The sequence below is a fragment of the Labrus bergylta genome, chromosome 13, assembly GCF_963930695.1.
Source record: "Labrus bergylta chromosome 13, fLabBer1.1, whole genome shotgun sequence".
Lineage (NCBI taxonomy): Eukaryota > Metazoa > Chordata > Actinopteri > Labriformes > Labridae > Labrus > Labrus bergylta.
The window spans coordinates 11,156,653-11,170,433 of record NC_089207.1 but is presented as its reverse complement, the minus strand read 5'-3'; the positions used below and the strand labels follow the sequence as shown (position 1 = coordinate 11,170,433).

The 13,781-nt window shown below is 42.3% G+C and overlaps 1 protein-coding gene across 6 annotated transcripts in view; it reads right to left on the bottom strand.

Annotated features, from left to right (window-relative positions):
• Window positions 1-13,781, bottom strand: part of lrch1 (leucine-rich repeats and calponin homology (CH) domain containing 1) — a 66,948-nt gene that overhangs the window by 15,456 nt on the left and 37,711 nt on the right. For 2 of the 6 annotated variants that reach the window (XM_065961860.1, XM_065961858.1), the window contains exons 10-17: window positions 11,756-11,826; window positions 11,494-11,580; window positions 10,781-10,849; window positions 10,485-10,521; window positions 9,834-9,947; window positions 8,156-8,228; window positions 6,992-7,114; window positions 1,456-1,565 (exon numbers count right to left, since the gene is read on the bottom strand). In XM_065961860.1, coding sequence (XP_065817932.1) covers window positions 1,456-1,565; window positions 6,992-7,114; window positions 8,156-8,228; window positions 9,834-9,947; window positions 10,485-10,521; window positions 10,781-10,849; window positions 11,494-11,580; window positions 11,756-11,826 — 684 coding nt within the window. The remainder of the gene's footprint in view (window positions 1-1,455; window positions 1,566-6,991; window positions 7,115-8,155; window positions 8,229-9,833; window positions 9,948-10,484; window positions 10,522-10,780; window positions 10,850-11,493; window positions 11,581-11,755; window positions 11,827-13,781) is intronic. The other 4 variants (XM_065961861.1, XM_065961859.1, XM_020631975.3 and 1 more) reach the window with 3 other exon arrangements.

Sequence of the window (13,781 nt, the reverse complement as noted above, 5' to 3'; positions counted from 1 at the left end):
GAACCAAGCCCTTGTAGACAAGGCATTCCCATCCCAATCAGGTGGGCCCCTCTCCCGGACTTGCCGCCCCTCCTGCTTGGCTGAAGGTTAAGAAGCAGAGCCTCTGCAAACTCTGAGGCTAGCTTATCAACCTTAATGGCTAAACCATCCACCTTCTTAGATCTCTTCCTAGGTGGAGCACATTCCAGCGGGTGTGCCACTCGCCACGCCGCGCCTCCTTGAAGCCGAACCAGATGGAGGCAGCTGGTCTCCAGGCTGCTGTCCTTCCACCTCAGCCAGCCGAGCCAGCTTCAGATCCCGTGGCATGAAACTGCAATTCATGCACAGACTATCTGACAGCCCCTCCCTCAGGTGTGCCACAAAGAGGCATATAGGGCACTCATCATGGCCATCGGATGTATGCAGCGGCGCCATGCATGAACGGCAAAGATGGGACCCGAAGATGTCGGACGCGGTCACCTATCTGGGTAGTGTTGCTCAGGAGCGAAAACACTCTCCCACAAATCAAATCAACTCCCTTTCCGTTTACGTATGGGGAGCGCTTACAGATGCACTGCTTAACAAACAATTAAGCTGTTTCTGTCTTTTCTTTTTCGATATTTCTCTTTTTATTTTATTTCATTTTACCCACAAGCGAAAACCGTTTGCTGGGGAGCCCTCGCTCTTTACCACAAACATAAAAATGTCATGGAGCAGTCAATTACAATCAGCTGTCACACACCGTGATACCATCAGCCTCGCGGCGAAAGCGCAGACACTTCTCACCGCGGAAAAAACAACCAAAGAAACCTGAAGCCAGGCTCTTCTCAAGACGCGGGCTATCTAAGCCAAGTCAGGCGTCATCCCAGGTCACATGTGACTTTGTTGATATTAAATAATCGACCTGCGCGTGCACGAGACAGATATAATCCAGTGTTAAGAACTGCCTCTGACGGTCAGAATGAAATAGAACTGTGTTTACAATTAAACCGTTAAACAGTTAATAATTTATGCTTGCTGAAAGAATATTGTTGTGTGACATGAGAACATGCTGTATCAGGTGTTCTCCGACTACTGATTGTTTTTTATACATATTTTTAAAGTTTTGTACAAAAATGACATTTGAACTAAAAGTTTCAACAATGGCAGATGTTTCCCATCAAGACAGGGCAGTGTGTTGAGCTTTGCATTGTGGGACATTTGTGTCCATTTATAGCGCACTCCGACTCACTTTTTTCCTGTCCGAATGCTAGCGTTACGTTAAGTGCACCTCAAAGACACAATGACAATAAATTAATAAGCAGCTCAAAAAACTGGGACACAACACGTTTGGTTTCTGCCCGTCCTCAGATCTGTCAGAAAATCACGAGAACATTGTGTTTCAGAACTACTAAATAAAAAAGGCAGCGAAGCTCAGTTTGTCCTCGGATCCCTCACTGACGCTCATTAAGCTGTCGTGTTTGTGTTTCCTCTCACGTCTCTCAGCTGCTCCATCAGCTCCAGCTCCTCCTTCAGCTGCTCCATCTTTCTCCTCATCGTGAACTGAGGGTCGACCGACTCCAGACTCTTGTGGCTCCGCAGGAACACTGCAAAAAATACAGGAGGAGAAGAAGAAGAAGACGGGGTTGGATTAAAACAGACTGAATGTTGTCGTGTTGATTTATTTTGAGATCTGAAAACGTTAAAAAAAAAAAGAGATCAACATTTTCAGGTATTATGACCTTAACTTTGATCTGATACTGAGATCGGACTGTTTAATCAGCGAGTCAAAGTGACGCTCTGATCTGTTGCTTTTGTCTCCTCGTCTGATGAACGTGAGGGCGAGTGAGAGGAGCTTCAGCACGATGCAGAAAACTTTTTAATAAGAGCACAAACAACACAAACTTCAGTCCATCTCTGCACTCTGAGACTCAGCGACACAGAAAAAAAACTGTTGTTCCATAAAAGATGGAGAGAGCTTATGTAAGTCCAACACTCACATTCAGTCATGCTTCAGAGCTCGCAGAGTTTTTTTTTAACTCCGGCTTTTGTGAGCGGAGCGCTCATGTGGAGAGAGAGTTCATCATCGCTGCTGCTTTTAAAAAAACAGCCTGAGGAGAAACTCACTGAAAACATGAATATTAACACCTCTGAACGGAGACGATGTAAATGGTAAATGGACTTTTCTAGTCTTCTGACCACTCATAGCGCTTTTACACCGCAGGTCACATCTGCACATTCACACAATAATGGCAGTGACATGGCTGCCATCTTCTTTTAACGCTAATTTATGTATCATGCTTTTTCTCTTCAGCTAGACACCACATTTTTCACTATGAATAAAAACAACAGGTCTAAGTTTAGCAGATACAAGAATGAGGTGAATCAAAGTTAAAATGTATAGCTACGCTAAGTTAAGCTAGCTTTAAATTTACAGTAGAATTCAGTTCAATTTTACAGTGTGCAGGAGTACAGCTACCACACACACACACACACACACACACACACACACACACACACACACACACACACACACACACACACACACACACACACACACACACACACACACACACACACACACACACACACACACACACACACACACACACACACACACACACACACACACACACACACACACACAGAGCTGAAGGGTGAATCAGACACTTCCTCTGTCCTATATTCCGCACTCATAAATCTGCCTTATAAAGCTAAATGAAGCTGAACGCAACCTCTGTGTGTGTGTGTGTGTGTGTGTGTGTGTGTGTGTGTGTGTCGTTCTGGAAGTGACCACTAGAGGGAGCTATAGGCCTCTAGAGTGGAAACATGCTTTCTTCATTTTTACAGCACCTGCTGTTTGCTACCTCCAGGAGAGACGATTGGAAGAATATTTGATCAAACACATTTATTGAGATGTTTCACCTGCAGTGTGTGTGTGTGTGTGTGTGTGTGTGTGTGTGTGTGTGTGTGTGTGTGTGTGTGTGTGTGTGTGTGTGTGTGGGGGGGGGGGGGGGGGGGGGGGGTGTCGAGTAGTTTCAAGGTCGTGCTCCAGTTTTTTAACAGAGCAGAAGAAAAAAAATGTGTTTCTCAGTGATGACTTTGTTTGTCTCTGATAATCCTGAGTGGCGTGTCATCTCTGCGGGGGGGCCGAGAGGAAGAGGGGAAAAATAATAAAAGGGCAAATAGTTTTATCTCCTCAGTTTTATCTTCTAGGTCAAATCATTTCACACGCCGCTGAACAGCCCCCTCCTCCATCTTTATCTCCTTCTAACTCTCCTTCCTAAATAAATCTGCAGCTTCTCGTTTCTGTCTCCTCCTCTGACAGCAATTTATTATCTGCTTTTTATTTCTCCTTTTATTAAATCTTTCAATTTTTCCCCCAACATCAATGTTTACAACATGGACCCAGAATCTTGGAAACACTCACACGCAGAATCTACTCAGCTTGTTTTAGCTTTAACAAAAAATCAGTTTAAATATTGGAGAACATTGTTAATATCTTTCTAATAAATGATGTATGATTTCATCGACCTGCAGCCTTTCTTATTCACAGATTAGCATGCTAAGGTTAGCACAAACCTGAGTACATTGTTACAGGCCCAATATGTACAATATCTACTGAATGTACTGTTTGGACCAGAGAAGGTAGGCGGTTTTAAGGTGCCCCACACACAGCCGTTTTGGACGCCCCTCGGTTTGCCAGATATGAGACCAGTTATCAGGTCAAACGGGCAAGCGGGCAAGAGAACTGGTTCAGATAGAAGTGATTATACCCGACTTAAAAAGCCTCTGCATGTTCCTAATAAGCTCCACGAGCAGAAACGTGCTCAAACTAGGATCAATATTGGAGATGCTTTTGAAAAATGGAGAGAGGTTAGAACGCAGAAAGGTTTACAGACCGATGCAGAGCTGACTAAACACTGAGCGCCACCCTCAGCATGAACTTCTCGCAACTGGCTTTAAAGTTTTATCTCTCAAACTATTTTTTTTTTAATTTCTTCATCTTAATTAACATCACAGGCTTGGATTTTTTTATTTGAATTTTGCCCCCAGTGTTTCTCCGTCTGACTCGTCTTCGATCTGCGGCATTAAATAAACTCCCTCCGTGAATCTGTATACATCAGTTAGCTTTGTTCTGACATGTGTTCATGTCTCAGTGATTAAAAATGTGTTAGTTAGTGTGAGTGTTTAACAGAAACAGGCAAAGTGTTCTGTGTGTTTCTTCAAGTGTGTGTGTGTGTGTGTGTGTTTGTGTGAGTGTGTGTGTGTCTGTGTATGTGTCAGTGTGATAACATTATGACTAATGGTCTATAATGGGTTCAGGCCTCAGGGAGAGTGACATCATCCGGAGCTGACACACTCACATCATCGTCGCGCTCCGACCTCATTAACAGCCAATCATCACCCTGTGTGCGTGTGTGTGTGTGTACTGTTGTGTGTGTGGAGCACAGGGTTACATGCTAACACATTAGCGTAAACTGTACATGAAGAAGAAACAAAAATGTGACTTTTTGTGTTTTTAAAGTGAGCCCAACGAGAATCTGAAGGTTTGCCAGAGGTCTGTGAACAATCACTGAGAGTGTGTGTGAACAGTTTAACAGCTCCACATTACTGCAACATATCAGAGCCTTTTATAGACCAATGAATTGAAACACAGCTCGCCTCGGGCACAAACACACACGCACACGGACACACACATGAACACACACGCCTGTGATCCATCTGAAATGTCTGACTCTGTTCTAGTGGAAGTGGGATCCTCCTTCGGGGACCATTATCTAACACTTAAAATATAGGAGCTAAAAATACACCGCGCACACACTCATTCATATTACAGAGGCTGCACGCATACACACACACGCACAACCATCAGAGAATCCTAACATGGCCTCAGCCGTCTTTGATCGTCTGACAGTTTAGCGTTCAGGCGATCACAGACAGGGGAAGAAGTAAACGTAATAAAACTGATGCATTTAGGGAGTTAAGGCAACATCCAGCGATGGGAGTAAGACAACAGATATGTACTTCAGGATGTTAATAATGAAAAAATATGAGCAGTCAGTTCTCAGAGAGCGATGTCTGACCCGTCTCACCTCCTCTACTCTGAGTATGAACTTTAACCAGCAGGCAGACGAAACAGAGTCCCCCGATGTTAACCGTTTTAAAAACTGTTTTGTACCCACATCGATCAAACTTCTAAATAATGTTTCTTAAGGCCGTCTGGGTTGTGCAATAGCATCATGCTGTTGTTGTATTTTCTTGTGCTTGATTCAGATCTTGTGCAGTATGGGTAATGTGCAAAGTGTGTTCTTGTGTTTTCTGGTTTGCACTGCGGGACTTTCTGTTTATTGTGTTTGTCTTTATTTGTTTTCTTTATTGATTCTACTGTATAGGCAGCTGATTGTTTGCAGCACTTGGGAGTCCTTAAGGAGACAATAAAGTGCACTTTATCAAACTTTAAAAATGAAAAATGGCACAAAAAACACAAGCAAAGAAAGGTGTTATTTAAATCCACTTTTTATAAAATGGTTATGGCCTCTTCTTTGTCAAATAACTCCTCTGAATGTATTGGACGCTTTGTTTAACAGGGTGCTTTTTTTTTTGCATCATCTGTGCCTTTTTCCGATTTCATGTGGGACTCAACGGTTTTTCATTCCGACTGTCCAAAGTGTGAAAGTTTTTCTGTATATCTTGTAAGACAACCTGTAAATGTTTTGCAAACCAATCCCTGTGTTTTTCGTCTTGCAGCCAAACTTCTTTGAACTTGCATGTCCCTATCTTCTCCTTCTCTCATCTGTTCTCAGTTTGTGAATGCTTACGTATTACACTGTATAAATCGGATCATTTCAGACTTTGTACACACCCTGTATTTAAACTGTTCTCAGTCCTTCTCATCACACACTGAGGTTAGCACGCACACACACACATGCACACACACACACACACACACACAGGATCTACCTCGTACCGCATGTTTGTCCACAGTTACCACACACTCTTGAGCAGCTTGAGATGAAAGCTTAGTACGAGAAGATCCTCTTTGAAGACTGTCTTCCGCTACCACATGCACACACACACACACATTCTTGATTTTATATACAAGTGAGGACCCTGCGTCTGATAAAACATGTCATAGACACTCATCTTAACCTTTACCGTCACGACTCAATAACTTTATCTAAAAGTAAGCTCAATTATAAAAACAAGTCTTATACTTCGAATAGCACTAGAAAGTAGTGGCATCAAAAAAAGTCCTCATAAACCTAAATGTGCCCAATGAGAAGGTTTAAAACTGGAATCGTTCGTCACATTCATACCAATAACAGCTGGTAACAAATACACACACTCAGAGCAGCAGCCATCTAAAACAGTCTAAACATGGGATTTTAGGCAGAGAAACATCATAGAAAACAAACTTAATGTGCTGCCAGCTCACATCAGAAGGAAGTGAGCAACAGTAGTGACCTTATAAGCTATCAATAGCTATGATTATGTTCTTTCTGCACATTAGTGGAGTGTTTACTGGATGTTTAAGCCATTGCTTCAGCACTCAGATGTTTGCTAACCCCTTACACAGAGACTTTTATAAACTATGATGCAGACCTCTTCAGAGCCTGATCGTAAAGACAAGCTCCCCAACCTTTCTTATTCCTTTTCATTTTCAGTTTTTCGTAGCAGAGCCTGGCTACCTGTTGCCTGCTCACAAGTCTTGCTATGCTAAGCTAAATGTCTACTGGCTTTATTTACATATTAACTACAGTAGAGATAAGAAAAGTTTTAATAAATGAGCTTGAAACTCTGAACAAAAAAGCAAATTAGTTAAATTCCCAATTTCCTAAATATTTTGTTGAACTGGCAGCTGAAACTGTCGTTCAAAGAAAATAACTGTTAGACATAAAAACAAACAAAAACAAACAAAGAGCCAAGTTTTGTGTGTAGGAGTTTGAAAGACGCAGTCAGCAGACACCTGAGTCCAGGTGTGCATTCTGACTTGGCAGAATCCGTGTGAGTTTAAAGAGACACAACCTACCGCCACTGTGCAAGCCTCCGTCGTCATGGCTACGAGCTGTATCTCTACGGAGGAGCGAGGCCTGTGAGAGGAGGGAGGAGGCTAGACAGAAAGAAGGGGGCGAGGAGGGCAGCGAGGGTGGGGCTACAACCAGGAGGTGGGTGTGGTCAGAGACGCAGAAAGTGGGCGTGGTATGTAGTGCAGGAAGGAGGGGCACCACGGTGAATTGAGGGTGCAGCAAGGCAAAGTTTAATTCAGGATATACAAACCCCCGAAAAACACCAATATCACCAGGATAGAGATCCGGGAGGATTGGTCGGTACAGAGTAAAAACAGGACGGTCAAAGGGAGGCAGGTATCATTGCAAAAGACACACATGCAGGCAGATTATTAAAGAGGATTTTAACATCGACATTCATGCAGGATGTTAAAATTAGATCGAGCCGGCAAAAAAACACAAATGATAAAACACAAACATTGGAGGAGGGAAATGTGAAAATGGGGAAACAAAGAGACGACACACAACACAAAACAGCAAAAAACAAAATAAAGGTTAGTGGCATTTCACATTACAGATCACCTTCACGTGCAGTTAGCATTGCATTAGCTTGATCAGCAGTTAGCAACATTTCACACACTGGTAACAGTTAGCAAACAAAGGCTGGATGGTCGCTAGCTCTAAAACAAACCAAAACAAAAAGCATGGGACGAAAGTTTGCTTTCTACAAATAAAGCCGACAGGCAGACGGATCAGGAAGCGTGCTCCTATCGGAAATCATTTCATTTATTATTAAATAAACGGTGCCTTTTCGCTTTTCTCTAGCTGCCTAAACTACACTACAGAACTAACAAGCCGAGTATAAATACACTGTGCAGTTTTTGGAAGACACTTTTATTAATAACATCCTTCTTCTTCAAACAAGATGCTAAAAATCCAGACTTTAGAACAACCCAAGATTCAGTGTCATTATTTTGACAAGTAGAGCGAACAAATTTAGGCTCATTCTTGGTCTTAACTGCAACAGATTGTGTTTTTCTGTGAGCAACCAAGACATGAAGTACAGCACACCAACGACACTTCCAAGTCGCACTGTTAACTCAACCTGTCGCACTGTTTCTCAAGCTGTGGGTGTGCATGTTGAGGTATCCCTACCTGTCCCCCTCTTTAGCCCAGATTTAACTCACCTGATCGTGGCTTCAGTCCAAACACAGGACTGTGGTAGGATGGATGTCCGCTGAGTGGAGATCTGTCATCTCTCTGAAGAGAAAAAGAAACAAAAGTCATCAGATTAATAAAAAAAAAAATTAGCATTAAATGGATGTTGTTTATTCTTTGTTCTGTCAAATCAAACTGTTTTATACACATATTTCACAGAGAGGTACACAGACACATAAAATACTCCTGTAATGAAGTCGGTGATGTCTGGTCTAACTCTCCCTCCTCTGTCTTAAAACGTTCCTCTTATTAAACAGACGCCAACGGAGACTAAGCGGAGTCAGACTCAGCACTCTTTAAGAGACTCTGAATCACTTTGAGTGAACAGAATGAAAGTGGTCCAGATCTCTGTAACGACTATGCACCTGATTCAAAAAAAAGAATTTGCAGCTTTTGTGCCCTCTAACCCTGTGCAAATGACACTAAAAGAAAGTCTTATCTACAAAACAAACGCATGCAAAGAGTTAAACGCAACCCAAATTGCCCTGCAGAGAAAACAGCATCACTGTGTGACGTTTGTTTGTACGTGTTCAAATGAGCCATTGTGCAGTCATTGGACAAAATCAGCCCTATTCAAGACGGTGCTAACAGCCACACGCAGTTAAGAGTGAAAAATAATACTGTGCTGCGAGTTGGTGGTAACTGCGCCGCGGTGTTAAGAGATGTCACACAAACTTTTCAGAAGTCAGGATAACAATTCCACCTCTGTATGACTTAAAAAAAAATCCTGTGTAAATGAAGTCTGTAAATATTGCTTTGACATTGCTATCAACAACATAACCAGGGGTTAAATCTCTGTCTGTTGGCAACTCAACCCGGCACATGTCCACATGTGGAGGGTCATATTTGGGATAGGTAAGGGAGTGGGTTGGTTTGTTAGAGGCAGGACGCTTTTTTTGTAAACGTTGAAACTTGTAGCACATTTGTAAAGACTCGACTGCACTATAAACTGGAAGAAGAGTCCCCTACTCAGCTCAGCATCTACATGAGGACAGAACTGAGCACCAAGAGGATGAGTGCATCAGAGAGAGGAGATACTCATTGATAACAGTAATTGCACATTCAATCGCAAAACAAGATCAAAACTGCACCGAGCAGAATGGCTTCATGGGTGTTTTTTGCTCTTGAAAATCATTTGCACTGTATGCTTTGTGCATTAGACCATGAGATGGGGCGCAATCCATTCCTGCTGAATGTGTGTTCTGAGTCTACTTAGGAGTGCAACATGAGCTTATGACCTACAATAAATAGTTTTCCAAGAAGCTTTAGGATTTGGGGGCTGCACAAAACTACTAGACAAGTAAATAAATGACAACAACACAAGAAAAATTCAGGATGGTGATACTTGTTTAAGCACAGAGATCTCGCTGTTTGCAGACGTAGAGACGAAAACTGAACAGCAACTTTTTAACATGCGTGACAGACTGTCAATTGACCAGCTTAGAGTTCATCAGTTTAGCATGTGGACTGATGAGACAACAGACAACCTGCAGGCTGATGAGACTCGACACACGTGAAGCTCAGCGTGGATTGTTAATTGAATCACTCACAGAAAACAGACACAGGAGTGATGAGGCAGTCAGTTTACTGTGAAACATGACACCCTGAGGTGGGGACGGGACAAAGCCTACTTCCTGCCCGGTTTACCTTGATTGACATATGCCATTCATACTCCCGACATGCAAGCTGGGCCTCAAAGCGAGCCTTCTCTAGAATCATCTGTCTCTTCTTCTGGAACTCATAGCCTCCTTCATCCGTTTGCTGCTAGAATGCATCAAACGTTTAGCTTCTTACGTACCCTTAATGATTATCTTTTACTTAAATAACAGGCTCTATGTATAAATCAGAGAATAGACAGAAACTATAGTGAGATGTACTTGACTTCTTTAAAGGTGACATATTCTCCCCCTCTTCAACCAGTTTGAATAAGTCTCAGAGCTCCTCAAAACATGTCTGTGAAGTCTCTTGTTCTAAATCCACTCTGATCCTGTATTTGATCATGCCTATAAACCCCTCTATTTCAGCCCTGCTCAGAACAGGCTGTTTCTGTGTCTGTACCTTTAAATGTAAATGAGCTGTGTCTGACCACACCCCCTTTCTGGAAGGGCTTGGGTGGCTTCCTAAAAATATTAATAATTAGTTCAACCTACTAGTAATCCTTGTGCTGACTATCAAGGATGTCAACCTCTAGTCATTTAGTCAACTACTCATTGCATCATCATGAAACATCGCTGTTAACACCTGTGACAACTATCAACCTGTACGCTGATGACAGCCTGATGTTTGTGCACACTTTACCTTTGGTGTGGTGATGCCATCGTCACTGTCCTGCCCACTGGAGACGGGGAGAGGGAGAGAGAGAGAGAGAGAGAGAGAGAGAGAGAGAGAGAGAGAGAGAGAAATTAATTTAGATGAAGAGCAAAAGTGACAAAAAAAAAATCATACACACTCATAATCCTACATGCAGAAATGAGCACAAATTGCACAACGACGACAAATAAAGCAAATGAACCCCCTCTAAAGTTCCAGCTGCAATCAGTTAAGCAAAAGTAACAACAAGCAACAAGGAAGTTCATGTGAACACAAAGTCTTACTTCAGCGACTCGTCCACGTTGACCATTTCCACGGGATAGAGCTGAACTCCAGACAGATCGTCGTTAACCCTGACACACACAATAAACAAAAGATATATTTAGTTATTTGGCTGATTGATAAACAATGAATGAGTTCTTCAGATTTTGAATAAAGATGCACAGTGAAGTCAGGAGCTGAGAACAGAATGTTTTTTTAACAACAAACATTTCACAGCGTTTTCCACTGATGTTTCCCGTTGCTAGGCTACAAAAGTTCCACTTGCCTCAGCAGTGATGTAATTTCTGTTTAAATCGCTCTGCATGCTTTATATTTGGTTTTACTCAAGGGAACATCACCAAGAAAACAAAATGTCCTGGCATCAGCAGCAGAAAAGACAAGCCGGATTAGTTTCTCCTCCGCCATTGTTGTTGACAAAAGTTGATGTCAAGAAGTCTTGATGTTTTGATTGGTCAGCGAGGAGGACGTGACATTGACGAGCGTGGAAATGTCCAAAAATTTGAAATACTATCAACTAAGAGTGCTGTGAGCCCAGCGACAAAAAACAGATGATGCTGAGGACGTTTTTTTTACTTATGATGCCGAGCGCTGAAAACCCTAATCTGCTTTGGTTAGGCCTCAGTGGACACAGGCTCTTTTAAAGGATTTCCTAACGTCGTTAAAACGGGATGCATAGTAAACATGAACATTGTCTGAGTGACTCAGGTGATGTTACCTGCTGGGGTCCTGCAGCAGCTCCACAGCCTCCTTCAGCTGGTTGATCATGTCGATGTGGAGCTCTGTGCCCCCTCTGACCTTTGACCTGGGAGCCCAAAGACATAAGCGATGAGTTAATATCTTACAAACACAGTGGCCTGAGTCAAGTAAAGAAAGGCCAAAATTCATGTTTAAATTAAAAAAGAAAAGACACAATCAGAAATTTTAAAGAAATGAGGCAGAGAGAGAAGAAACATGAGAAGGAAACAGAATAAACTCACATTTGTTCTGTGGTCCAGTGTGAATCTTCTTCTATCCTGAGCGGCTCGTCAAAGTCTGCTGCTGTCCGACCCTGCACACAAACACACATTAACACACATATTAACACACACACACACACACACGCATCAGCAGCAGCTGCAGCCGTCCCATGACCCTCAGATTCTCTCAGCCATTGGCCGAGATTCAGAGATGTTACTACTTTCCTCCGGTACACAAACAAAACAATGAGCACGCTGTGACACACTGTCTACTGGTCTCATACACACACACACACACACACACACACAACAGGTTTGATGGGGTTAACTGGGAAAAATTAAAATATAAGTTGGAATAACCTCCCTCTGATCAAAGCTCTGTTTGATATGTTTTATGAAGCTGTTTGATTATATAGACGTCTTTGATAAAATAGTTCTACTTGTCAGGTGATTTCTTCCCTCAGTAACATCTTTATGGTCTCAATCTGTATTTTAAGTCTTCTTCAAGGCAGCATGATATTCAGTCAGTTAATGATGGTCCCATTCAGAGTCAAAGAGCCCAAAAAGGAGGGGGGCGGGGCTACAGGGACCTACAGAGGGACTAAAAACAATGCCATGCTCAGCGTTAGGTTGGATTAAAAGAAGACGCTCTGAGGAGATGGGTGTTCATGTTTTCAGTGTTTTGTCTAAGGAAGTGACCATATTCGGACAAGAGGGAGGAGCTGGGAGGAGAAGAACGAGGGATAGCCTCTTGTCCAAATATGGTCACTTCTGGTTTTAAGAAATAAAGATGGCAATGATGTCCATTTTTGAAACTCCCATTTAGAGTTAAAGAGACCAGAAGAGGTTATTAAAGTAGTTAAAATGAAATACTTTTAAATAGCTTTGAAGAAAACTACATCTGTTTCATAGGACAGATGTGTATGAGAGGAATGAGGACAAAGCATATCTTATATCTTGTTTTTAATTATCAAAAGTGGCAGAAAAAGTCCTGCACAATGTCTAAATTGCACCTTGGCAATGTTTTGTCGCTGAAACTTTGTCAGCATATTTGTGCAATTCAGACATTGTGCAGGAGTTTGTCAGCAATTATTGCATGCTTTAAAACTAGATATGACTCAATATAAGGTGTGTAGGACTTCTACTTTTGTTGCCATGTTATCCAAAACAGGTATGATTATTGTTCCATCTTTACTAGAATCATAAAGTTGAAAAATCTGGTATCATGAAAACTGTACTTGTGTATTTTGTACTTGTTTTCATTTTTTAATAATGCCCAGTCGATCTTTTGTGGGGTACAATTCCCAGGATAAAAGTTGAAAAACCCTTTGGTATGGTAAATAAAGGTGCAGAGTTTCAGTGGTTTCAGCTTAACAGTGAATAAATCCACATGCACAGTGTGTGAGCTCTCTGTGTTTTATGTTCAGTCCTTATTTGGTCGCAGCTGAGTCTGTCAGTGACTCACAGCCTCTCTGTGATGTCACAGTTTATAACCACCCGGCCTCTCAGGACAAATCCTCCTGCAGAAACTCTTTTACCAGACTTTTTACTTTTTACCAGAATCAAACTGCTCTAAAGTGAGATAAAGTGACAGTTTAGGCTCCAGTAGAGCGAGGAGGAGGAGGAGGAAGAGGAGGAGGAGGAGGAAGAGCAGAGTGTCTTACAGAGGAATAAAACACTCTGACATTAACACAGCACAGTGTGTGAGAGAGAGGAGAATTATTCATGAAGAGAGGCTTTTATTACATCAATGATTGAAACAGAGAGGAGGCGGAGGAGGAGGAAGAAGAGGAGGAAAAGATAAGAAGGGGAGGAGAAGGAAGAGCAGGAGGAAGCAGAGGAGGAGAGGATACAGTTGAGGAGGAGAAGCAGGAGAGGGAAGAAGAAAAGAGGAAAAGAAGGAGGATGAGGAGGGAGAGGAGAAGGACAAGGGTGAGGAGACTGAGGGGGAGTAGGACGGGATAGGAGGAAGAGGAGACAGAGGAGGGGAGAATAAGAAGGAGTAGGGGCTAAGTAGGAGAATGAGAAGAAGTATAATGAGTATAAC